Below are 27236 nucleotides of genomic sequence, written 5' to 3'. Positions count from 1 at the left end.
GAAGTTCAAAATGACATATTTCCATATTTCATTATTAACATCAAGATGCACCCCGAATAAGATTTCACAAAGGGACCCGTGGATGTGCTCTAACGCAAAGGCTCTTATTGGGGCCGATCCCCTCGGTTATTGCGTGAGTTATGGTGCTTTAGAAGCGCTCTCAAGCTGTGCTATCCTACGTTTCTGTCCGCCTGACTACCGAGCTTGCTCATTCCGAGAAGGCCGTCCCGGCCCACTGACCCCCATACATCACGCAGACGGGCTGCCGCGCAGACAGCACCGACAGCAGTCATTATTACGGGCCTGCGTAAGGAGAAGTTCACACCGTGGTCATGGCACGCGGGTTCTCGCCCGGTTTTTCAGGTTTCTCCGTGGCCCTCCCATTCCATCTCACAGCGAGCGAAGAAAAAAAAAACAATATGAACAGAATGCGGTTGTTTATGCTTTGTGCCAGGTGGCCGGGAACGCGCAGCGCATTGGGATCTATCCTGCTACCTAAGGAAGGCGCTTATTTATGTTTGCTTTACAAACAGAGACAGACGAAATGGTTTTAAAAGATGCGTGACGCGCCGAACATTTTCAGCCATGCAGGGCATTTGGTGATGACAGCCACCGGGTAGGGAAACTAAAATAATATTTTCCTTTACGGTAACATGTTAATAAGGCGTTCGAACAGCACCCCTACATGTAGCTTTAACAGTTAAAGGGGCTCGTATAGGTTTGATTTGGCAATGTGAAATTAATTTCAAAGGGTTTTTGTGTGGTTTGGCACAGATGGTAATGCGAGGTTAGCGCGCGCCTTTGTGCCCCGTATAAGCCATAAGGTAAACGGCAATAGTCTCCAGAACTGTTGCCCTATCTTGCTTCCATAGTCTCCAGTGTCAAGTCTGTATTGAAAAGTAAGATGGATCGCCACCATTTCTTCTCCTCACAGCGCTTCTTGTAACCCTAGGTTCACCCGAGGAGGCCATTGGCGGAGAGGCGTCACGTGACCACGGGGTGCCAATGTTATTCTACAAGGGTGTCAAGACCCTGTCAGTTTCTGAAATAAATATTGGGAAACGGCGAGATGCAAAAGGCAACCTACTACGACAGCTCTGCAATTTACAGTGGCTACCCATATCAAAGCGCAAATGGCTTCAGTTATGATGCCAATCAGGTTCAATATCCCCGGGCCTCTCATGTGGAAAGTGAGTACCATCGACCTGCCTGCTCCCTGCAGTCTCCTGACGGCTCCGTGGTTCTGCAGAAGCCGGGGGAGATGGAGGAAAGCTGTGACAGGACCGCAGCCATTCAGGCGGCGGCACAGCCGAAGGTTCTTCCCGAAAGCAATCAACCGCAGGTGCCGGTGTCAGATCCACCCCCGCCCTCCCAATCCCCCGGTGCTATCAGCCAAAACGCGAGCAACGGGTCCAACCAGCCCAGCGCCAAAAATGGCTCCCCGACCTCCACTGCTCGCGGCAAACAGATCTTCCCCTGGATGAAGGAGTCCCGGCAGAACATCAAGCAGAAACCATGTAGTAGCTCCAGCTCAGGTACCAAGCACTGTTGCTGTTGACACACACACACACACCTACACACGCACACACCGTTTCAGGTGAGAGAGTGCGTGAGTTTATTGTTTCCGGTATATTATATACTTATTCATTTAGTGAACAAAATCATAACCAAACAGAAAGAGCGCACTGCGTGTTGAGTGACGATTTAATTCTCCAAAACGGATGTAAAAATAAAGAAATCAGAAGCTTAGATATACCAGAAGAACCTCGGGGCTCTCCGTAAAGGAGCATCGGGAGTGGGAGGAGATCCCACGTGGTGCCTCCGTGACCCACAGCTGACCTGTCCTTACTGTAAACACGCATCTCCACTGATCACACAATGTCCCCGCAGTGACAACAAATAAACACGCACAACAGTTGTTTTGGTTTCTTCTGCTGTTTTGATTAGAGGGAAGTGCGTGTGTGCGTGCGTGCGTGTGTGAGTGTGCATGTGTGTGTGTGTGCCCCTTAATTGGCACATTTTACGCACAGATTCGGCTCTTAAAAAACAAGTCGCCTAAGAGTTTAAAGACCCAACACAAGAAAATGAAGAGAAGTGCCACATCTTGTAGATTCCCCTTTACGCAATTATTGCGAGGATATCATTTGTAGGGAAATGCGGATTGCATCACGTTATTCTGAAAATTACGCGAGTGTTTTTGGAATTCAAAACAGTTCCTGCCTTTACTATACCAGGGCATTTTATTTGGCAATGTTTAAACTGCTTAAACTATAACTGAGGCTCACTGTGTAATCTATTGGCAATGTTTAGCCCCCTAAACGTGGGATGTGTCTAAAATACAAAGTTAATCGCCGTTCTTCGTGATTCACGTGTACTGGAAGGCTCATTTTTAGTTTTAATGTGACACACAGAGGTGCTATCATACATAAAAATCATTTTATTTTACGCACTTGTGTATATAGACCGAGATCAATCTCCCTTCAGAGACACTCGTCTCTTAAAAATTAATGCATTTATAATAATAATCCAAATATGCATTTTACAAACGACTTCCTTTCTAGAATATGAGTCCCCCCCCCCCACACACACACACACTCCGTGCAAACTTCTCTTTCATAACTCTTTAGCAATAGCTCGCGGATCATGTTACGTCATGCTACATTCCATTTGCTCGAGGTTTGCTCGACAGGTAAGGACATTTACTTAGTATTGGCTGACTGCCAGAGCTCCAGCTTCTTAAAGGCGGGAGGCTTATCTATATATGAGGGCAAGGCGACCTGCTCCTTACACCCCGAGGAATACATAATGGTTGTCTTTGCATTACGCGCGTGTGTATTATTTGATTACGGGGGGAGATGAGGGTCAAATTGTAGGAGCAGAAAACCGTGTTTCCGAGTTCTATATTCGATATTGACCCGTCTATTCTCCGATTACATTATTTCTTTTGCAGTTAGAGCAGCGTGCACACGGGCGCGCATGCAGTTACGCATTTGGTTGTAAGTTGTCCGTTTGCTTTGGAAGAGGATTTATCAAAATGTTGTGATACTTGAAACACGCACATTGAATTGGAGGAGGAGAGAGAGAGGGAAAGGATCGATAACTAAACGACTATTTAAGTGAAGCAGCGCATATTTATCTAGTCGTGTTTGCGCACTAGCCCCGCCCCCTCTGGTGGTTGGAAGTTATCAACTGCGTGACGTGTCTGTCCCCCCCCCCCTCTCTCTCTCTGTAATGGATTAGTGATTGACATTATGCTCTCCTTCCCCCCCCCCCCCCCCCCCCCTGACAGTGGAGAGTTGCCCCGGAGATAAAAGTCCTCCGGGGTCAGCAGCATCGAAGAGAGCCAGAACGGCTTACACCAGCGCGCAGCTGGTGGAGCTGGAGAAGGAGTTCCACTTTAACCGGTACCTCTGCAGACCCCGGAGGGTGGAGATGGCCAACCTGCTCAACCTCACAGAGAGACAGATCAAAATCTGGTTCCAGAACCGCAGGATGAAATACAAAAAGGACCAGAAAGGCGTCGGGATGATGCCTTCCCCCGGTGGCCAGTCCCCTCGCAGTCCCGTGGGCCCGCCCCCCGGTGGCGGAGGAGTCGGATACCTCAACTCTATGCATTCTCTTGTAAACAGTGTACCTTATGAGTCCCAGTCGCCGACGTCTTACAATAAGCCTCATCAATATGGTATGGCTACGTCATATCCGCCGCCTTTAAACAGCTCCCTGAACAACTGCCCGCCCTCCCAGAAGAGGTATCCTGGGACGGACTCGGCCACGCCCGAGTATGACGCGCACCCCCTCCAAGGCAATGGCAACTACGGGACTCACATTCAGGGCAGCCCCGTTTATGTCGGCGGAGGTTACATCGATTCAATGTCCAATTCTGGCGCCTCCGTTTTCGGGCTGACCCACATCCCTCACCCCCCGTCGAACATGGACTACAATGGAGCAATCACGATGGGGAACAGTCAGCATCACGGAGTGTGTGATCCGACACCGACGTACACAGACCTAACGCCGCACTACTCTCAGGGAAGAATCCAGGAAGCGCCCAAACTGACGCATCTGTAGCGGCGGCGCTGCCTGCGTCACTCCGCCCATTGTCTCCAGACGCATCACTGCTTTGTTTCTACTTTCTACATCCCCCATCTTCTCTCTGCCTCTTTATGTTTTCTCTATAGGATAAACAATTACGACTTTTTAGTTTTAGTTTTTCTCTCTATCTGCTCCTGTTATTGTCTCACAAAGACCTTTAATCTAGGCTGTAGAATGGGAGGGAGGGAGGGAGGGGGGGGGGGGGGGGGAGTATAAGCATAGTCCTATTGAATCCTTTTTTAAAGTCTTGTATTCAATTTTGAATCGCAAACAGGGTATTATAGTTTAATGTGAATTTCTCCACCTTTTATTTATCCGCAGTTGAAGAATTATTTTTTTTATTGCATTTTGTTGCACTTGTGATCCTTCAAGAGTCACGTGTTGGGATTTATGAGGGGAAATACATTTTCAAAAACAAGGGTCACGATCTTACACGCAGCCTCCCTTGCTTTGTATTGTTATATTTGACTTTGTAATGTTATTTATTTTGTTCGGTCTAAAGATATGAGGGTCCTTTAGTAGTATTTGACATCTGATCTTTGTGTGGGGGAGAAAGTTGATGGAATATTACCGTCTCGGCCATTATCCAGTCACCAGTAAGTACAGGTTAGTCTGCAGAAGCCCCTCAGCAGCAGTACATCATAATGCCATTACAGGCTATGTTTCTTTTTTTTTTCCCTTCTCCGAGGAAATGTTTTCTTTTCTCACCGAATGTAAAATCAATCAGTCATGCAATAAGGGTGCAAAGAAGGACACACGTTCACACTTTCTTTATTGAAGAAAACAGAAACAGCCATACACATTTTTTTTCGATGTCACACATTCCATTCTGCTCCAGTTCCAAGATATAAATAAAGGATTTGAAACATAATTAATGAAAACCCGGCAGTTTTTAATTTGGAGGATTAGGAGTTCACTAAATTAAATACAGATTCTTTAATACAATTCGTTTCAACGTTTTATTTTTTTTGTATATTTGATGACTACATAATTATAATAGATAAAAGCAAGAAAGAAAAAAATAAAGAAATGTGAAATCCGTGACCATATTTCATATTCATTCCTAGTATAAATGACTTCAGATAAACATTGAATAAAAGTTGATTTTACTGTCTTTATCTTGATTCGACGTTAAGAGGAGCATTCCCCACTCCCCTCAACTGCGTGGGCACATCCATAATCATGTCCATTTCACCCTGGCCCCTTAAAGATTCTGCAAAGAAAAACCAAAAACACACACACAATGAGAAATCGTTTGGAAAATATATTCCCGATATGTGAAATTACTCGAATGCAGTCAGAGAAGACGCTGAAAACAGCGGAGCTCGTTAGTCTCATTATTCGACAGAGAGGCATGCAAAGCTCGGTTAAGGTGCAGGGTCAGCCGGCAGTGTTCCGAGTATTTAATTGTTAGAAAAGTCATGCATAAAAATAGTTTTCCATTTTTGAATGTGTGCATCAATTTCGTAGAAATATTTTAATTTAAAAAAGAACATAAAATGTGCATATTAATTTGTAAATCTCGATTTCTTCAGAAAAAAATAATGCGCAGGGTTTTTTTTACGACTTGACTGCTTTTCGAAATACATTTTTAGAACCTACTTGAGTTATGTTTCTGTATTTGTTTTTAGATGTATTTGTACAACTGTAGTTTTATTTATTTGTCTTTATTTTGCACCAGGATATCAACGTCGAGCAGAATTTGATTGATATCAGAGGGCATGAGCATTCGTAGCCCTGACATATGGTTAGTGGGCAAACCTTGAACAATTGAACCATGGTGTGTCACAGTTAGAAAAAAAAAAGCTGATGCACTGAATATTCCCCCATCCAACAGACTGACGCGCACGCACACAAACACAACCACAACCACACGTATGCATACAAGAAACACACTGATTTGACCCATATGCGTCTGATCCAGGTGACGCATAAATAACGTTTTAACTGTAAAAAGAATATTTGTATTTCTTTCACATTTCTATCCGTGGGAACGTGGTGCTAAATCAATTCTGCTGTAAAGACAAGTGTGTAGGAGAGGTTGAGCTCCATTAAATGCCGCCACCCACTCGACTCCTTGCACACAAAGCCCGTGCGTAATTCTAAAAAAAAAAAAAAAAAAAAAAGCCATCCATCTCTTTCCCTAGCAACTCTGTCCTTCAACACAAGGTCTGGTTTCCTCGCAAATCCTGCATGTCGACCAAAACGACAAATTCACGGCATTGCTTGAATTTAATTCACAATTCAAAAACGAAAACTAGAGGTGAAGAAGCTCCTTGGCCATATACTCACCGTTGGCGCGTTAGCTCTTACTCAGAAAAGGAAATGGGCGCATCTTAGCCCGGCTCTTATTTATCTTCTAAAATATCCCTTGAGCGACAACCCGGTTCTGTCTGCGAGCAGAAACTGGTTCTAATCTGAGTGACCACTGTTTCTAGCCGCTTCCTGGCTGCATTTGATCCGAGGGAGAGTTAGAAGCCTTAAATGTGTTGTGAGGGCACCGAGCTGTCAGACCTTTTGGCGAGTAAGATTGATCGCGCACAGGCTTCCAGGACTCTTTGTTTGGTATATAAGCAACAAACCGAGAGAGGCCTACCATGCACTTCGCTTCCTTCCTCTTTCTTACTTGGTTACTCATAATGTTTTTAAATAAAAAATACAACACCCTCTGCTTAAACATTTCACCGATTCTTCCTTCTGTCACATGGGCAGGGAAGAGTCACCCGCGTAACATTCATCCACACAGCAATGCTGCAAATGGATTCGATATAAAGGGTCATTTGTGAATGTGTTAGTATTTGTGACGTTACATTTTAGTTAATAATGCACGTGATGTCTTTCCTATGTGCATAGCTTAGTCCTCCCTTTAGTAAACATCGCATTGTGGTGTAACATTCTTAAAAAGATTAAACCACTTTCTATAGGTACAAGGACAACAATTTAAATAATCCAAAATTATGGATCCTTGTGATTATGGAAAGTGTTTAGTATTAGCAGTCACAAAAAAAGAAAAACACGGACTTCAAGCTGGCATTTACATGCATATTAATGCACATATGACCGGCATATTAAAATATACTTTTATTGAAATAAATTTAAATGATACAGTATTAACACAAATATATCCATAGAGGCCCCATAGACTAAAATAATGTGCAAGGGCGAGTGCATGCATTCATGTGGACCTTGTGTAAATGTCGAACAGCTGTTATGAGACGAAATGGTCTGGACGTCAGCCCTGACTTAATGTATGATCTTTTTATTGTAACACATGTCAATGGTTGCACTGCATATTTCACTATTACACATCTTTGAAGAATCACATCATTCTACGGCCCACAGCTACTGAACATGCCGGTTTGTTGAGGTTTGCGTGTGTCGAGAAATTTCAATATCTCTCTTTTTTTTTTTTTTTTTGGTATGTAATAATTTCTTTTCACCACAGAAGACTGTGGCCAAGACTCCTGACCAGCACTGGCTTGATGTGTGTGTGCTTGTGCGCGTGACGTGCGCGGGTAGTGGGGGCGTTTTCGACCGCCATCCTCAAACAATAAGAGAAAAAGGAGTGCACGAATCCGCGCGCGCCCTAGGCTGGGCTCCTTCCCCGTATTAGTGAGCGTCGGCCATTCTTAAAAAACACATTTTGTAGCTTAGTGGACTCGACTAGAGGGGCAAGAGGAGGATAAACTGATCGGACAAAAGATGTAAATAAAAAACAGTCGTCTCAGCTGAGCGACGCGTTCTTCATCCGAGGGTTTTGGATCAATCAGGGAGACAGTGGCTTCTTTTGATTAAACCCCAAATTGTCATTGGGCAGAGGTAATCATGTGACAGGCAATTCGGTCCAATTTCAACCTTGTCTCCATGAATTCAAGAGTTTAATAGTAGCGCGGTCCCCACACGGCCGTAATAAGTGAAATGGGGGAAAAAAAACACCACCAGGAGATTTTTTTTGAATGATATTTTCCTTCTCTTCCGCGCTAAGCCGCAACATTTATAAAAACACGCGCGCAAACTTTCCTCGGCTCGCAGGGAGCGGAGATGAATTACGAATTCGAGCGAGAGAGCGGTTTTATCAATAGTCAGCCGTCGCTTGCTGAGTGCCTGACATCTTTCCCCCCTGTCGCTGATTCATTTCAAAGTTCATCAATCAAGAGCTCGACGCTTTCACGCCCGACACTGATTCCTCCTCCCTTTGAGCAGACCATCCCCTGCCTCAATCCGGGCAGCCATCCGCGGCACGGTCGGCCCAGGCACAGCCCCGACGGATGCAGCCCGCTGCCCACAGCCTCCTTACCCGCGGAGTACCCTTGGATGCGGGAGAAGAAAGCCTCCAAGAGGAACCACCTGCCGACCTCCACGGCTATCACCATCTCCAATGGACCATCTGTGTGCAGCTTCTCACCGAAAGGTGCGTGATTTCAAAGCATTTGCGTTGCAGAGGTGTTTACTATAATCTGGCTGCACAAACAGGAGCTCGGTGCTGAGGCCTCTCCATAAGAAATTGTTTGGAGAGATTTTACGATGATAGATTTATTGGTTGCTCATTTGTTGTGAATGACAAAAAAAAAATGAAGAAGAAAAAAAGTTTGGGTAGAAGTTTGGCGATGTGAGATGATTTATCCCCCGAGCCGTGGCAGAGTTTTGATGCGTGACAGTAATGAAGAGTGATGGAGTGCCGTTGCCGAGGAGGGCAGCTGGAGCATTCATTAGTCTCCCAAGCCAGAGTGGACCTCGCTGCGTTTTAGTGCACCGTGTCACGTCGGACTTTATTTTCTATGTGAAGTAATCTGATGTTTTTGCTGTGATTACTTTTATTTTAAACTGGCTATAAGGCTGGATCAGTGGCTCCAGCGGCCATCTTGCATAGCGTGTTGTGAGACACCGTCTATAGCCATAACATTAGATTCACGCGTAAACGGGGCAAATAAACTGCCCTCCGTTTTAATCCCCCCCCCCCTATCTGCTGCTTATTTCCCCAGGCTCGCCTGAGATTGTGGAGAGCGCCGGGGGAGGAGGGGGCTCCCGTCGGCTGAGGACAGCGTACACTAACACGCAGCTGCTGGAGCTGGAGAAGGAGTTCCACTTCAACAAGTATCTGTGCCGGCCGAGGAGGGTGGAAATAGCGGCCCTGCTGGATCTGACCGAAAGGCAGGTCAAAGTCTGGTTCCAGAACCGGCGCATGAAACACAAGCGGCAGACCCAGAGCAAGGAGAATCACAACGGCGAGGGCAAAGGAGCGGGCGCGGAGGACGGCGTTCACAGCGAGGAGGAAGACGAGGGCCCCCCCATGTACGATGGGAGCGGGGCCCTGTTAGAGAGAGAGACCTGTTCCTTTCAGGACGACTCTCATTGCGCCGCGCAGCAGCTCCACAATGGCGAGGCTATGGGCTTCGCTGTTGCGCCGCTGAACAGCAATGACAAAAATCTGAAACATTTTCCCAACCCGTCACCCACTGTTCCGGGATGCATGTCAACAATAGGCCCCGGCTCGGCATCTGGCCCGGACAATGGCGACAGTCCAGCGGCCCTGGATGTCTCTATACACGATTTTCAGCCTTTCTCCTCGGATTCCTGCCTGCAGCTCTCCGACGCAGCCTCGCCGAGCTTGTCAGAGTCTCTGGACAGCCCCGTGGACATATCCACGGAGAGTTTCTATTTTTTCTCGGAGTCGCTGACTACAATCGACCTACAACATCTGAACTACTAACTGAAATCAATCACCTTTTTTTGGGGGACAATGAATATCAGGCTACGGTGGCGTCAACTGGTGTTATTTGTACATTCGTCACATTTATTCTGTTGGTATTTGACTTGACGATTAATACAAGGTAAGGTTGAAATTAAATCACTGAAATAGTTTTACTCAAACATGACTTGTAATTACCATAACAAACTGATCTACGGGAATGGAAATTACGAGTGTATATGTGAATAATAATACAATATTAGGCCAATGGGACCTGGTCGTTTTTATTTTTGTATAGCTTCCAATGTCTTGGATATTTTTGTTAGAATACAATTAACTTGCTACAATCCCTTTTCTGGTGTTTTGAGTGGTTTCTTCTTCCCTTGACCGATTATGTATATTTTTGCAAGAATAATTGAGGTAGAAAATATATTAAATAGATTAAAAATTAAGCAATTAGTACATGGAGGGAGGTGAGCAAATTCTCAACAGGTTGTTATTATAGATAAATGCTCTGGTATGCGCGTTGGGCTTTGACTTTTTAATTTAATTGTACAGTTTAAATTCAACTTAATTTATATACACATGATCTGAAAACGTTACCGCAAAGACGTCTTTTCATAAATGCAATCAATTCTCTTAATTACAAATTTGGTGATAAAACTTTTTTTAATGAAATAAAACGATGCATGTCCACAAGATAGCGGATAATTAGCAATTATCGACCCTAAATGTAGCATTTGCTTTCCAGAATTTTATTTTGATACATAAATGTTAGCGCCATTTTATCCTGCAGATACTTAGTTTTAAGTTTTAAGTTTCCGCCTTAAAAATTTCAACATTTTTTCTGAGTGAAAGCAAATACGGCTCTCAATGACAGGACTCTTAACATTGTATGCGTGTTGCAGGCAAATGCCCGAGCCATGTTTGCCTTCAGGAGCTCATAAATCATTCCGTGGCATGAATGAGACGGGCATTAAGGAGACCAATTGTGGCGTAATGTGCACAAATAAAACCCCACTTACATTTTCATACGGGACTACCCAATTCCTGCACTAAAAGGGGCTGAGTTTATGCATGCGTTTGGTAATAATTCATTTTTATAGCTTGTTTAAACACGGCTGTGGCTCGGCGGCAGCAGCAGCCTGCATGCAGTAGCTGTTCTGGTTATGAGACGGCACTTTTTTTCCCCACGAGTCAAAGGTAGCACAAACCTAAATCACACTACTTCTGTGTAGGATTGAATTTTCCAAACGGTCAAAAATCATCAAAAAAGATGACCCTTGAGAAATAATCCGTACTGTGCGTATTTGGTAAAGTTCGAGATAAGATTTTATTCTTTTTTGGCTTGTTTTGCTCAAAATTAGTTTACAAATGTATCCTGATAGTTTAAAGTAGTGGAGCTAAATGCAAGCATTATGAAAGATCCTACAAGTGAGAGCACACTTGAGTTGCCTTTGAAATCACAATTTTACCCATTTGGGTTCTTCACTTCAAAAGCTTTATGAGCGAATAGCAAAAAAAACAAAAAAAAAAAACAACCACCGGGCTACATCGATTCAGAAACTCATCTACACGAGCAGCAACATATAGATCAGTGTTCAGATGTTGTTCATCGAATAATCTAGAAACCATAAGCAACCCATCGACTGGTTGAGCATTAGCCTTTTGGTTAACTGGAGTGTGTGTGCTTAAGGAGGGGGGTTTCAGGGCCGGGGGGAGGGGGATCCTCTACACTCCTACACTCCAGCTCCCAGCTCCCAGTGACTACAACCACAGGGCCAGCAGGCTATAGCCTAATCATTCCGAGACAGTGCGCCCTTTTGCGCGCATGTGTTTACACAAAGAGCCCAGAAAGCTCGAAGTATTCCTCCGCACCCACTTGGTATAGTAGTGGGTGCGGAGGCAGCTGGGACTGACAGAAGAGAGAGGTTGGGCTTTGGGGTACTGACCTCAGTGCGCTTTTGTTCTCTGGAAGGAAGTTTGGTCCCTTTTTCTTATATTCCAAGAGTTTTAAAAGTTAAATCTATACCTGTTACATCTAAAATCTAAAAATCAGATATTGGATTATTATAGTGATTATGATTTTTTTTTAATGAACATAAGTGGAATAATTGGAGCCACATGGAAACACTCCATTACAATAAATTATTGAAAAATAATTGTATTTTAAAGTGCTTAAAATGAGTGAGCAATTAGAAATAAAAGTCAGATTACTCATTATTAAGCAGAATGTCATCGGTCAGTGTCTTATTCATACGTGACATTACATCATCAGATAATTAACAATAAATGGGAGGGTGCAAATGTGTTCTGTGGTTGGTACTGTAGCGTGTCTAAATTTGACAAAAGTTAACGATGAGATGAAAGCATTGATCCCCAGCCCAGTACTTCAATACTTTCCACCACCGCCTTGAAGCGCATTTTGAGTACACGCTGACAAAAACCCGCCTAATTGGTGGATTCATACATTTCTAAACACTGAAACGCATTTGAGGTGTCTTATCACATACCACCAGGAGGGGCGCAATGCACCCCATGTGATCCCCTCCTCCTCCCTCCCTCCCTCCCTTCCTTCCCACTCCTTTCCTTCCTCAGTGAGAGGTTGGTAAACGCTGCTGTCTCCACGCCGCAGCTCTCCCACGCACGCTCATTCTTCCCGCTGCCCTTCGTTTCTTATTCTCCCCCCCCTCCCCCCTTTCTCTCCAGCGCAGCATTTAGTGGCCATTAATTTCTCCAACAGCTTAATTTGATGGACTTAACGGGATAATAAGCCCACACTCGCACCCCGGGCTATATGGGCGCATTAGCTTCACGGCGAACCTCACATTATCAGATCATTTGATCACTGTACATGCGTAATGAATCCATATCAGGCTAGATAACAGCCTCTATGACCCTGGACGAGACACAATTAATACCACAACATCTTGTCTTGTCGCGGCATCACCTGTGACCTCCGGGCTGAAAAGCATTTCTAAGTTTATGTTTGTTTGAACTATTTTACGAGTTTACTTCTTTTTTTTCTTTTTTTTTGCCTGTGTGAAGAGCCGAACCTTTCCTGCCTCTCTTTCGGTGTCACGCTGTTCCAATATTTGCTGAGCAAATCCCTCGCTGTGTTAAACCGTGAAACATCTCTCAATGGAATGGGACACGAGATGACCCAGCATATAGCCTGCAGGAGCTGGCGCGCACGCGCACACACCCAGCTATATCCATCCACCCCGCGGAGAGAATGACACTAAAATATTTTTGCATCACCCGGTCGTTACGCGCGGGCGACAACAGATAAGGATGCCCGCGTGCGCGCATAGACGGACACGCACGCGCACGCTGCCGTATCGCAACTCTCCTGTACATTCCTAAAATACCATACCTGGATCAGCGCGGCAGGTCCTCCACGTGGAGAGGTTGAACAGGGTAAAGCGTTCATCTTTCCTGGGACATACGCGCGTGCACAGCAGTGGGTTGACCGACGCCGTGCTCGCAGTTCTCCGCTTGTCATGCGACCCTGAAGCGCGTCCACCACCGTCTGCCTCCCCAGCTCATTGTTTACTCGGCCAATGCATTAGCGGCGACGCGCGCGTCACCTTGATCGACGAGCGCCTGCAATTTAAATAGCCGCTCAAACGCCCATCTGTCACTGGCGGAGGGGGGATCAGGACAAGCGTCTCCACTGGCTGACCCAGGGCCACGTGACCGCGCGCGCTCATTGATATCGGCCCAGCGCACGCCCGTCCACGCCTTTGATAAGGACGTAGAACAGGTGACGGTTGGCACGGTCAATCAGGGGCAACAGAGAGGAAGCGAGCAGAGGGTGATCAGGGAGTGGACGGTCCCCCCCCCCCCCCCCCAAACCCCGCACCCCCCCCACCCCCGGCCCCGGTAGAACCATGCTACAATGAGCAGCTTCCTAGACTACTCGCTAATGAGCGGTGAAGGCGGCTCATGTTCCGTCAGAGCGTTCCACTCGGACCGCGGGATTACAACATTCCAGTCCTGCGCGGTCACCGTCAACAACTGCGGGGCGGATGACCGCTTCATGGCGAGCAGGGCTTCACCGGATGTCCTCCCGCACCAGCCGGGGCCATACCAGCCTGCTGCAAGCGCACTGGGTCTCGCTTACGGGCCCCATCCGGCCTGCAGCAGCTCCAGCTATGGACCCCAAAGTTTCTGCACCACGTACAACCATTACGCGCTAAACCAGGAAGTAGATTCAGCAGCGGGATTCCCACAGTGCGGCCCTCTGATGTACTCGGGTAACATTTCCTCTTCAGTGGTCTCTCAGCATCGCCAGGGTTACAGCGCCGCCCCTCTGGGCCAACTGCAATACGCACACGGGGCATATGGCGGTGGGCACGAGCAAGCAGCCGCGTTTCCAGGGTGTTCCAACCCGCTGTCCCCGCTGCACGGAGTCCACCTGGATGCTTGCTGCTCGCCGCTCTCAGAGGGCGCGTCTTCTGCGCAGACCTTCGACTGGATGAAAGTCAAGAGGAATCCTCCAAAAACGGGTGGGTGTCATGCTGTGTGTCTATAAATGCTGCACAGTGTTGTAGTTTAATAATGGATTTGGCTGGTTGAAACATAAACGCGGAAGGTCTGTTCTAGTAAACAGCAGAATAAGGAATATCTTTTTTTGTGTGTGATTTTAGAGTTATATTCAACGCAACATGTTTAAACTGGCACGAATTAATTTAAAAGTTGCTTCTTGTTGGGTATAAGTTGGTTCAAGATTCAGGCTCATATAGTTCATCTACGTTTTAAGAAGATGAAAAGGTGACGTGTTTCTGTTTACAGGGAGGTCTGGGGAGTTCGGATACGGAGGTCAGCCGAACACGGTCAGGACCAACTTCAGCACCAAGCAGCTGACCGAGCTGGAAAAGGAGTTCCACTTCAACAAGTACCTCACCCGTGCGCGGCGAGTCGAGATTGCGGCCGCGCTGCACCTAAATGAGACTCAGGTGAAAATCTGGTTCCAAAACCGGAGGATGAAGCAGAAGAAGAGGGAGAAAGAGGGACTGCTGTCGACCAAGACTCCATCAGACCCGGGAGAGAGGATCCAAGATAAAGTAGACGATGTTGATTCTGAGAAATGTGTCTCAGCTCCTCCTAGTCCGTCTCCCACGTCCTCCTCAGCGTCATCCGCTGGGGCTGATCCTTACGCCTCCAATTGAGAACCAAACTGCCTATTTTCATGCATATATCAAAGCTCAAAGCCAAAGTCGTGCGGTGGACGATGTATTTGGACATTTAGGATGCGGGTTAATGCACTATTTATGACTTTGGACATTAATACGGACCATTTATGAGTTCTATACTTTTACATTGTTCATTGTGTACATATATGAAGGGGGCGACATTATTATTGCAGACTGTGATTTAAAGTGCACACACACATTTGATATTATAGGCGCTTTACGCCTCGACAATGTGCCAATTTAAAGTCACAAAGACGCACACACACAAAGCATTACCTCACATGTGCCAAAGATGTGTGCTTTGGCCCCGGCCAGGCTAATTGCACTTGTCCTTAATTAAGCAAACACACAATCAGAGGAGATTCACAAGTCACCATTATAGAGCTTACCTGTCACTTTTATGTGTGAGGCCTGAGTGTCAGTCCGAGTGATGCTTTCATGCATTAGCGAAGCGCTGAGTTTTATCAGTTGGGGATCCATTCTTGTTTGGTCGTGGATGGTCCAGGCTTTTATCTGTAATCTATTTAATCAAGTGACGCACATGCAGAATGTTTTTGTCTAAAGAGACTTTTACGGGTCCATTATGTGTATTAAAGTGCGTTTAGCTCTAAACATAATAATAGTCTGTGTCATTGCTGAGGTCTTTGCACGGACAGAAAGGAAAGCTCATGCAGGCTGTTCATCCATCTATTGAGAAGCCGCACGTGGTTCCTTTACGCGCAGCGCATGTCTCTCAATGTATGCGGCCATGCGCGCTCCCGTCCCTAGGGGGTAACTGTTATCGGCATAAAAAAGGCATGTTTATCCAGGAGGAGATGAGAGCGCGGACGTCAGCGTCATTTTTGATGACAACCTTATCGAGCTCTGGGATTATTGAAGGGACAAAAAAGAAACTATTGATTCAAACGCAGAGGTTAGGCTATCGACAAGAATGGGGGGCCCCCACGGTCCCTGTCAGCATTAACTCCTGAGTTCAACATTGACGTGTCATCGTCTCCACGCGAGCAGCAGTGAAAACTTACAGCACTTGCAAGTCACACAGTCTACAATATGATTTAAATTTCTCCTGGAATTTCATGTTCTGTAAAAATTACATTCATTTTTAAGTGAACAATGAGCAGTCTGTCGTTGTAATCTCCAAAAAAGGGTCTATCTGTATTGTATTCAATCCATAACATTTCAAGCTTGTCTGTTTATCCTCTGTCCAATTCCAAAACTGAAAGTTTTTTTTTTCTGATGCTTTTGGTGTTTTGATTCCAGGTGTGCAGCCTGCGCACCATAAAAGGGCCAAACCCGCCAAAAGAGCCATGATTAATGAGCGACGCTCACCTTTACCTTGGATCCACATGCAGCAGCGGTTGTATTGGAGCTACAGACTGGGTCGCAGGCTGCTCTGTCAAATTCAGCAAGAGCGAGCTCGGAAAAGGGGCGTAAGATCTGAGTCAACATCTGATTCATTCATCGGGTGGAATATTTTTCGATTTATATTGTTGCATTCAAGATACATCAGTTGCTGCTTGGGATCCTGTGACAGAGGTAGTGGGGTCCCTACATACGCCCTCATTTTGCCAGCGTTGTTTCGGTGTAAATAAGGAATTACGCGCAGAGATTTTCCAAGAGCCTGTTTGTATTCGTCAGGTCATCCTGAAAGTGAATGAGGAAGGACAAATGGTAAAAAAAAAAAAAGTTTATATTCGCCAACAAAATTCAGATTAAAAAAAACGTTAAACTTTTACGTCATTACGATCTTTTGAACAAAGACGTTGGCAGCCTTATTGAGATAAACTTTTATTTAATATGCATTTTCATTACAGTCCTCTTCAGTTGCTGAGGCTTTTATGCAGAAATATTTCAGCCTTATTTGACATGTTTAAAATAAATAAATGATTAAATTCTTATTTTTAATTTACTATTAAATTCGAACATCATGTTAAAGGTCACTATTATTCTAATTTAAATTTCCTAGAAATAGACAAATAAAAATATATGCTGACATATTTAGTTGAGAACAAGTAAAACAATTTCAGGATAATTTAGCTCATAAAATCATCACAATATTTTGGGCACGAAAAAATGGAAAGAATGGCGTTAAAAGTTATTTGTTTCACTGCATTACCTGCATTTTTTATGTTAGATGGCAGTTATTGTAAAAGTTAATTATTCTTAACGATCATCGATAAAGTATTAATCAGCAGCCTTAACCTATATCACATATTCACAATAAATCCTCCTTATAGCCATAGTTAGTCTATACTCATTTAACCACAGATAACAACTCAGTCTTGTTTTAGCCATATTCGTTTCTAAAACTTTCATTCAGATTTTCTAGGATAAAATAAAAGTTGGCAGTCAGAAAAATAAATTACTTTCTACTTAAATATTATTAATTGATTCAAATATTTAACTAAAATGAATGCAGCACACTCTAAGAAATGTTCATCTTTCCTTTCTGACCCATGGTGCGCTACACGCAGAAGCAGCTGATCCTCAAAACAGACTCCGGGTCAATCGTCGGTCACAGTTTGTTGTCACATCACCGCCCACACCTAAACAAAAACAAACAAAACAAACAGACCACACTGAGCAAGCAAACCCCTCAACAACGAAGTCACAGCCCAACTCCAACGACTAGAACACCTTCACAGTTGCTAAATGCAAAAAAAAAAAAAAAAGAACCTCTAACTCGGCTTTGCCCGACCTCCACAATCTGGCTCCACGTGGCTGATAAAACCATGCCTGCACCATAAGGGCCTCCAGATAGACACAGGGACGATGACAGATGTTTGACGAAAAAACCATTAAGGCTTTGTGAGTAGGAAAAGATGTTTAAAGCTTTTGACTAAACGAGGTGACCCAGAAGTTGGATGCAGAATTCATGTTGCGCCCTTGACGCATGCTTAATAGCGCACCGTGCCTTGTGCCAACCACATTATATCTGCCATGGGACAAATGGACAAACTTCTTTTAACTTGATCGGTCAAATGAACCAATGCGATGAGATTTTATAACATGATGGAAATATTATTTATTATGTTGTTTTACATATAGATGAAAATAATCAACATTATATCACAATTTGGAGAAATACACACTTCCTGATTAGGAATCAAACTCCATTTTAATATCAAGAATAAAAAGGTTATATCAAACATTTAAAAATAATAATTTTGAATATATATATATATATATATATATGGTTGATTGATGCATTTAAATCAGTACAATTAAATCAATATATATCCAGAATATAGAAACAGATCAATCTAACCAAATATGAATCATTGCATATTTTTGCCGATCCTTAAATTCTCTCAGGTTTCCTCTCTGTTGCTACTTGGCATAGACTTCAAATTAATTAGTGGTAAACCACGTAATCCTAGCAGCAACACATAAAATATGTTTGCTCACTATTAGACTTAGATGATAAGAAGATCAGGGCCTTGTTTGAACAGGACACACACACACACACACACACAGACACACAGAGAGACAAAGGTTAATTATATTTTTAAAAATGTCAACCAGAAATGTTAAAACCATGCCTGCGCTGCTGAATTCTCACCATTGTTGATTTCCGTTTCTCGTTTTTCTGAGCTGTGTTAGCTCATGTGTGTTTGTGTAACTAACTGTTCACTGCTTACATAAAACGAGATGGAAGAATTTGATAACGTGCACAGAAATATGCAAGTTCACAGGCACTGCTGTGCTTTGCCCCATCAGCTGTTTGTGATTGTTATCAAACCATGTTGGCCAAACCTTGTGTGATATGATATGATTTCTAATGACACATACGTGTGTAATCAAATATCATGCGCATGAGGAGAGTAGGGAAGTGTACTTCTGTTGTCTGCTTTCTGTTTTTCACACACACACACACACATAGCTGTATGCAACGTGAAAATCAAAACAAAGAGATTGATGCAGGCAATCCCTGTCCAGACATCAGGAATGGTGAGAACTAAGTAGAGCTGTTTACGCTTTAATGGATTTTACAATTACAAGGTACTACTAAATTAAAGTAGACCATCTTTACGGTTTCCCTAGTTACAAAAAATAGCAGTCAGCATTTGGTCAGTAACTGACTGTATGCGTCTTTATAAACCCTGTTTGAATCTCTACGTGTATTCTGCATTTGATGACGATTAAAGAATGTTGAAATGGGATAGGACTGTATGTCTAAAGTGTCTGAGAGACCACTCAAAGCCTTTTACAACACAAGTCAACATCTACATCAGTAAAACACTGTCGGCAGAGGCTACCATGCAAGGATGGGATCGAGTCGCCCACATACTAGGAAGTGCATGACGTTTCCGAGCCCTGACAGCTGCCCCTGTTAAGTAAGTACTACAGTACTCCTCAAAATATTGGTTAAATAAAATGTTTTTGAAAAAAATGGAACTTTTAAAGCAAATAAAAATGACAACAGATGTCTCACCGTGGATGTGTAATCAGATTCAAACATATGTGACAAAAGCATAGAAGGCTTGTCAGCTAGTGTTTAAATTTTAGTCCCTTTTGTTTTACTTTCCCATGATGCTCTGCTTTTTCCAGTTAGGTTTACAAGGCATTCCTGAACGTAATCGCTTTAAGTAATGCAGTGGTGTTTCACTTTTTGCAGAATGCATTGCAGTTTACAGCAAGCCATTAAACGGCTGTTAAAGATGAGTTGATTAGTCAATTTATCATTTTGAAGAAAAACTATTTCAATAATCAATACTTTCACTACTTATTTACGTAGATTTAATTTCAAGGATTTGATTCTTGGGTGCTTTTCATTTTGAAGATGTAAATTGTTTTAATTTATTGTGGCATGTTCTTAATGTTTCAAAGCCAAAAAAACAATTAATGGTAAAAAAACAAAAAACAAATAAATAACCAATACAGAAAAAAACAAATCTTGAAGATAATGATTAGATCTACATAAAATATGGCACATTAAGAATTTCTCACTGTCCCGTACAAGAACAACCCAATATAATCTCCATTTCATTAAATAAATGCTTGAGAAATAATCATCAACTGGCGTAATACACAATATTTTAGTAGTCAGAGGGACAATTTTAATGCTCTAAGCATATTTTCATGATATTAATCGCATGCTGTTACTTATATGTTGATGAAGGACTTTCATTCTAGAAGGACATTTACACAGTGTGTTGTCTGCAGACTACTTTTACTTCAGAAACAGATCTGAATACTTCCTCCACCTCTACTCATCAGGGTAGTCGAGGTATTGGCACTTCTGCACCCAGTGACCACTCCCTACTTGTGATTGGCAGCCAAAATGAATTCCTCCATTGGCAGATGTGCATCACCATGTGCCGATAAAGGGACGGGGGGCCAATAGAGGGATTGACAGTATGATGGAGGAAGAGAACGAGGGGACAGAGAGAGACGGCATCGTGTGATTAGTGGATGTTTGTTGTATGTACGAGATGAAACGGTGACTGAAACTCAAAAGTGTTGTTATGGAGGTCAGAGTGAGGAAAGGCAGAGACTCGGCGTTCGGTTAGAGGCTGACTACATCCACAGCAGAACTCACCTCCACGTGTTCTCAGTGATCGTTAAACTCCTCGTCTCTGGTGAAGCTGCACTTTGCCAAATAGAGTCACGCAAAGACTTGTGAACAGACAAGAGCACTGCCAGGATGCCTCAGTAGATCTGAGGCCCGGAGGAGAGCGGACTGGGAGAAGGACTGTGATCTAGAGACGGGGGTCCATCCATCACACAAGTCCTGACCTCAGCTTGACCCCAGCCTGGGAGCCAATGAGGCGCCCTCACCCCATAACTAAATCCTCCCACAGTAAATGTACGTAGACATCCATACACAGTTATCTATGCAGTACACACACACACACACACACACACACACACACACGCACACAGATTGAGTGACACAAAAGGGAGTCTGGATCCTCTTTGTATTGGCCATTGTTTCGTCCCAGAATCCCTTATTTTTTTTACAAGGCCTGACAAGACAGGCTATTCAACCACACATACACAGATATGCTCATACAACTGTGCGCGCACACCCACCCACACACACACACACATACACAAACTTCCCTCATATGAACATTCTGCCGAAAAACCTGTGATCATTCTATAGAAATACATTAAATACACAAAAATACCACAAAAACTATTCACTTCAACACAGAACCCCACCAGATGTCCCTGGCTTCAAACCAAACAATGCATTTCTTAATATTCAGTATAGCGCAAATTACCCGACCCCAAATTACCAATGCAGTTGCATTCTACTAAGATTTTTATTTGCAGTTTAATTACAGAATTTCATATACTGTAATCCCTTAAATAAAACAACAAACGTCTGTCTTTTGACTGCGTATTTTCAATAGCGTCATGTTTTGTTCAAACTATCGTTTACATAATTATTCGTCTTTCCCCGTCAAACCAAGATGTTTTATTACGCTTGTAAATTTGTCATTGGGTCAAATCTGTATGATTGTTGCAGAAAGGCAAAACACACTGTAATCCCAAACTCTCATTTGCACACCCAGTAATGTAACTGAGTTCCCTGAGTGATTGTCAAGAGGAGAAAACAGACCGAGCCTTTGATATCAAGCACGTGAGCCACTTTGGTCTCACAAATAACGAGACACACAAATAGCTTGAAGGAGATAATTGCTGTTGTGTCAGAGAGAGAAATGCAGAAGTTCAATCCTTGATTTCAGGCACAGACACACACACACACACACACACACAGCTCCAGGCGAGAGGAGATCTTGCAACACCTCAGATTAAATGTCTCTGTGTCAGGGAGAGTTTGACTCTGCTCGGGGCAATGCAGGTGATTGTCAGGACGTTTGAGCTCACCTGATACCGTTTCACCTGAGAACCACCTGTCAGCCTTCTCCACAAAAAGAGAAATGGTGCTCACGTGCGTTGTGACAAAACACCAATGGAATACAATACGAGGGATTAGGGAGCAATTTGTGCCTTCACTGGCATAAACTGGGATGCTCATTCTCTTTGATGGTTTCTGACCAGCTTATTATACCAGGTCAGTTTGACACAGGTTGTTGCAGTCGCTGCGCTAATCTCGATTTCTTCTTCTAAAAAGATTCCCGCTGAGCATTTCTCATCGAAAAATGTGATATGAACAACATATGTAAATATCTTTGATTAATTACACGAGCGGTACCCAACACAGGCAAAGCCGAGCTTGCTGAACAAACTACTGGAGCACATCAGTGTAATTTTAACTGTTTCAATGCCAGAAATGGCACATACAGCTGGAGAACTATAGCATGAATGCTCAAAGAGGCTCGCGTTAAAGCCGCAGCTTGTTATTGAATGTGACAGAGATGTTTCAGTGACAGATGTAACTCTAAGCCTCTCATTTGTACACGACCTGAGGTGCAACACACTGTTAGAGAGTGGGAGGCAGAGTGAAACTATACGTACTGATAGGCTGCACGTCGCCTTTAGGCAAACAGCAGTTTAGATTTAAAACGGCAGGACCCGTAACAGTCAGCTTATCGCGAGACAAATCTGTGAGACGCAGTTGTGTCAACAAAGTAGATAGACGCTTCTTATCACTCAAGTAGGAGCTGAGATGCCGACAATCAAAGAAAAATCCTCCCACGCAAACGATCACGTTGTGAAAGTTTATTTTTGTGTTTGGACCTGTGAAAGATGCCGAATAGATTACCTACAGTAGATATTGCCTTTGGAACGTCACAGTTTGGACACACTTCACACACAGATCCCCGCGATCAATAACCAATAACACAACAAGGCTCCCCTGATGTGCCAGTGACAAAGTAAAACTTGTGAGTTTTTTTTTTTTTTTTTTTTTAAGAGGCAGCTAGCACAGCGTGGGCTATGCTATCCCTAAACTGGAACAAGGCACAGTATACCACCGACAGCGTAACAGCTGGTCAGCTTTAAAGGGACTTATCGTTTATGGGGATCACATTGTCATCCCGCACAGCACGGAAAGTGATATATACTCCACTGTCTGGCTACCAGAGTATCACCAAGTGTTGCAAAATGACACACACACGACAATGTGGTGGCCAGAGAAGGAAACCAAGAGCCAAGATCTGGTGACAGTGTCCTGAATTCACGGAGCCCAAACCAACACAGAATGAGTCGCGGCTAACCACAAACGGATGACGACTGCAGACCTCGTAAAAGAACAGAGCGCACATCTGTTGATACGGAAATCTTTACTGCTCGAGTGTCATCGGCATGACAAGTGGCCCACTGAAGAACAGCTGTACACGGATGGAAGTACAAGCTACACAGTTAGGATTCACAAAGACTTTCCACGACTTGTGATTCACACACATCATTTCTCATCACTCTGAGTCCAACAGTGAGACTGAGCGAGTAGTACACAGTTACAAAAAAATAATTATCTTGTTGGGTAATGGTGTGTGTGTGTGTGTGTGTGTGTGTGTGTGCTGACCTCACCAACACTACACGCTCACCTGCAGACAGCTGGACAGTCACCCTCGTCAACACCTCCCTCCCCTTACTCTCGCTCCCCCTTATCATCTGAGCTCCGCAGAGACTCCTCTAATGACAGCGCTTGTCTATAATGTCCTCATCACGGCCAGCGTGGACGTTTGTTGCTCTGTGTGTGTGTGTGTGTGTGTGTGTGTGTGTCTTTGCGTGCGTGCGCGGGTGCGTGTTTGCCCTATAATGACAGTGGCTGTCTATAATGACTCGCCGGGATCATTCGGTCCTCCCTCTCTCACACGTCTGCTGTCCCGTGTCAACCGTGTCCGGGTGGACGATGATGTGATCTTTAGCCCCCTCTGTGATCTATAGACTGGCATTTGGCTCAGAGCGCCTCCCTGGGCCTTGACATGCATCTTAAAGCTCACCACTGGTCTGCCGATATCCTCCCTGCCCGCCCCCCCCCCCCCAACAATAAGTTAATGCCAGCCAGCGCAATATTCCGACAGGCAGCATTAGATACTGGAATGGCAGCTAACCACTGAAGTTCGAGCCCGTGAAGAGGCAGGTATAGATGGGTTGTGGGTATGAATGAATGTATGGGGGGGTGGGGGGGGTGCAGTTGAGTGTAGAGTACTCCATTACTTGAAAGTTTCTTTGGTAAACATTTGAAAGTAGTAGAAAGTAGATACTTGCATAGTTTTAGTATGAGGTAAACAGATGTGTTGCTCGCAATCAGGTCTTATCGTAGCTTTATTGCGCCTCATCATTCAGCCTCTGAGCTGACAGCAGTGGCAGAAAAATTGCAGAACAAATGGGGCGTTTAAAAAGCTGCTCGTAGCAGTTAAGCAGTTAAATCAGAGAAGAAACTTCACCGAAAACGGTTTCGTATGTGTGGGAGACACCCAAGGTGGTGAGCTTCAGGGAATTATATTCTAAATGAACAAGAAGAAATGATTACATGAAATATTACCTGAAAGGTGCGGTAGGTAAAATTATAGAAACTCAAAATAGTGGCTATAGAGTTTCAAAGCATCGACCAACCCCCCCCCCCCCCAAACCTGTTCCTCTAAAACATACAAAAGTGCAATGTTTGCCACGTAACACCCCTTCAAAGATACTTGCTTGCCATATTCAGTTATCTCGTGCAGCCAAGACATTAACAATGAACTTCGACTGCTCTGGATGTGCGCTTTCTGCTCACTGAACTTTAGTGCCTGATTCACTAATTGCGATGTTAAAAGCACTTCAGAAATAGGTTCAAATAAAATTCCAACCCTAGTTTTTCTTTTTTTTTTGACGAGCTTGTTGTGTTGATGTTTTTTGTTTGTTTGTTTCCATTATTTCTATGGCTGACGTAGGCTTATACGCTCTCCGTTGCTCGGGCTGCAGTGTGCATTCCCGAGGGACTGGCTGCATCCACTCTTCTATTGATGCCATCCCACTCTTATCTGCATACCTGACAGCAGGAATCGCCCTCCTTTCCTTCATCCTTGCAAGTGCATCTCCACTAGTTCAGTCTTTAACTATATTGTTTCTTTACATTTAGCATTGCATTTTCTCTCGTTTTCATTCGCCCTCAGTGATCATCCTGTGTTTCCCACTCTGAGGCTTTGTTTCCTCATGCTTTGTTATTTCTATCTCTGGGTCAATACTGTGTGTGTTGGGGAATCAGCATTTGCAGTGTCTGGATAAACACCCTGTTAGCAGGATTATCCCTGTTGTCCTAACAATGTAAACCCTGGATTAGGCCTGATTGTCCAGGGACTCGTGTGTGCGTGTGTGTTATCCTAACTGTGTAGGTCCCAGTTAATCCATGTAAGTGTCTAAATATGTGTCTTTACATCTTAAATAGTGTGTGAAACCCATAGCTGCCTGATTTCTTACATTTAACACAGTTTAAAATTAATATGGGGTTTCCTTTTCCCACATTTCCTGCCTAAAGGCATCCTTCATCTTCCATTACATAAAACGATGATGTGACGATTGTTTCTGATAAGAAAAGAGTGACAACGGATATTTCTATTGTAAATTATTGTTATATTAGGAAGTACTCTGTCCAATGACAAAGATCAGAATCAAACTGATCAATAAAAAAAAAAAGTTGTATATTAGCAGGTCATCGTTTTATATTCAATCAAGCATTAATGATGACGTGACGCACCGTCTCGAGACCTCTGGGTGACCAAGATATTGGGCCAGGTTTGGAGGAGACAGCTGAAAGAAAGGCGGTGAAGAGAGTGGTTGAGAGGCAGGTTGAGGTTTGGAGTGGGATGTGGAGGTGAAAGGTGAAAGGTCGCCCCCCCCCCTTAGTGATATCTGCTGGGCCAGTGAGGCAGTCACGACCCGGTCATTGGAGGTTCAGGTGTCAGAGAGGGACAACTGACTGACAAGACCAAGCGGGATCTCTTCTGCCTCTGTCCCGGTTGGACCTTTCATCCCTCCCTCGCCTTGTCACTCTTCCATGACCTAGCCCTCCCTACCTGCAATCGCTGCCCTCTACACACTCCTCACACTCTGCCTACCCGTAGAACCCCCAGCTCTGTCATCCTCTCTTCCTTTCCCTCCACTCACCCTCTTTTTCAGCCCTTAAACTAAACATGGCCTCAGGGTTTCACTCAGCATGGCCGGGCTGACAGGGGCAGCTCTCAGCGGGACTTCAGTCGACCGTCATGCACTCACATGGTTTACATTAACACTCACACAGAAATGTACACGTACATGTACTTGACATATATGTACAGAGGCTATAAGGTAAGTATCCAACTCTGCATTGCCAGCCACACAGAAACATTTACAGTATGTGAGCTTGAAAGGAGTTGACAGTTTTTTTGGAGGTCTAATTTTTGGTCATTCTTCACTCTCTGACTTTAGACAGACCCCGTTTCAGACCATTACCCTGACTCTGAAAGAACATTTCTATTGCTTCTTTGTTAATTCAAGTTCCAGGGCTGCTCTCCCACTCCTGCTTCTCCGGAGGTGGGCTAGTTTAGACCTGTGTCAAGCTCAGGTTCTATCACCAAACTATACATTCTTGGAAAAGGAAGGAGCTGTCATGAAAAATAATAATAATTATGTTGTGTCAGCCGATGCAAGAGAACAAATATTGAGTCTCTACTATTGATTCTATGAACCTGCCTCAAGACATAAAATACTTTTTGTTCTGCAGGACAGTAAAAGAAGAACATTTATTGGAGCCTAAATGGGGAACTCTTTTGTACCAATAATGCCAATAAATACAACTACTGTACATATCGTAAACTGTTTACACATCAAAATACTTTTAGAATCAGATATTGAATGCAGTAGATACTCATAAGTTATTGATTCCTTCAGACCTGGATCCCAGCCAGCGCTGGTCGATTAACCACAGCTGGCTTGCAGGTCACAGGGTTGTTTCACCACATCAAACCCAATGATGAATGAATGACTAAATGAAGCCCTGAGCTATTCCAGTAGTGAATATCAAAATGACAATGGTTTGAGATCATTATGTACTCAATAAAACCATAACCTTTTCATGATTCGTGATTATTTATTTTACACCAATAGAAACCATTCCCAGAAATAATATCTCCAATTATACAAGTATTTTAGGAGTAATCCATGCTCAAATTATTATTATTTTTTTTTAGAAAATAATAAAATAATAAATTAAATTAAATGTAGGCCCCCCCAGATCCCTGCAAGACTTTTGACATTTTCTGTTTCAACCTGATTTAAATGTTTTTCATGTCTAAGATCCATTTAAGGTCTGTGTGAGTTTCACAGGCTGAATAAGACCATTAGCTAATAACGTCTGATGCACTTACAGCCGCTATTAA

General features: G+C 43.9%; 3 protein-coding genes across 3 annotated transcripts; all 3 read left to right on the top strand.

Annotated features, from left to right (window-relative positions):
- The first annotated feature begins 1069 nt into the window (after positions 1 to 1069).
- Positions 1070 to 4254, top strand: hoxa3a (homeobox A3a). The gene is made up of 2 exons (XM_068746928.1): positions 1070 to 1535; positions 3290 to 4254. The coding sequence occupies exons 1-2, from the start codon at positions 1070 to 1072 to the stop codon at positions 4066 to 4068; spliced, it is 1245 nt and encodes a 414-aa protein (XP_068603029.1). The 3' UTR covers positions 4069 to 4254.
- Positions 4255 to 8133: 3879 nt separating this feature from the next.
- Positions 8134 to 9802, top strand: LOC137902844 (homeobox protein Hox-A2a). Its single transcript, XM_068746939.1, has 2 exons — positions 8134 to 8503; positions 9075 to 9802. Exons 1-2 carry the CDS (start codon positions 8134 to 8136, stop codon positions 9800 to 9802), a joined length of 1098 nt encoding a protein of 365 aa, XP_068603040.1.
- A 3880-nt stretch (positions 9803 to 13682) lies between these two features.
- Positions 13683 to 14955, top strand: hoxa1a (homeobox A1a). Its single transcript, XM_068747040.1, has 2 exons — positions 13683 to 14292; positions 14579 to 14955. Exons 1-2 carry the CDS (start codon positions 13683 to 13685, stop codon positions 14953 to 14955), a joined length of 987 nt encoding a protein of 328 aa, XP_068603141.1.
- The last annotated feature ends 12281 nt before the right edge of the window (positions 14956 to 27236 follow it).

Source organism: Brachionichthys hirsutus, chromosome 13 (genome assembly GCF_040956055.1).
Source record: "Brachionichthys hirsutus isolate HB-005 chromosome 13, CSIRO-AGI_Bhir_v1, whole genome shotgun sequence".
Lineage (NCBI taxonomy): Eukaryota > Metazoa > Chordata > Actinopteri > Lophiiformes > Brachionichthyidae > Brachionichthys > Brachionichthys hirsutus.
Note: the sequence above shows the minus strand (reverse complement) of the source record. Positions and strands in the feature narration are given on the sequence as shown.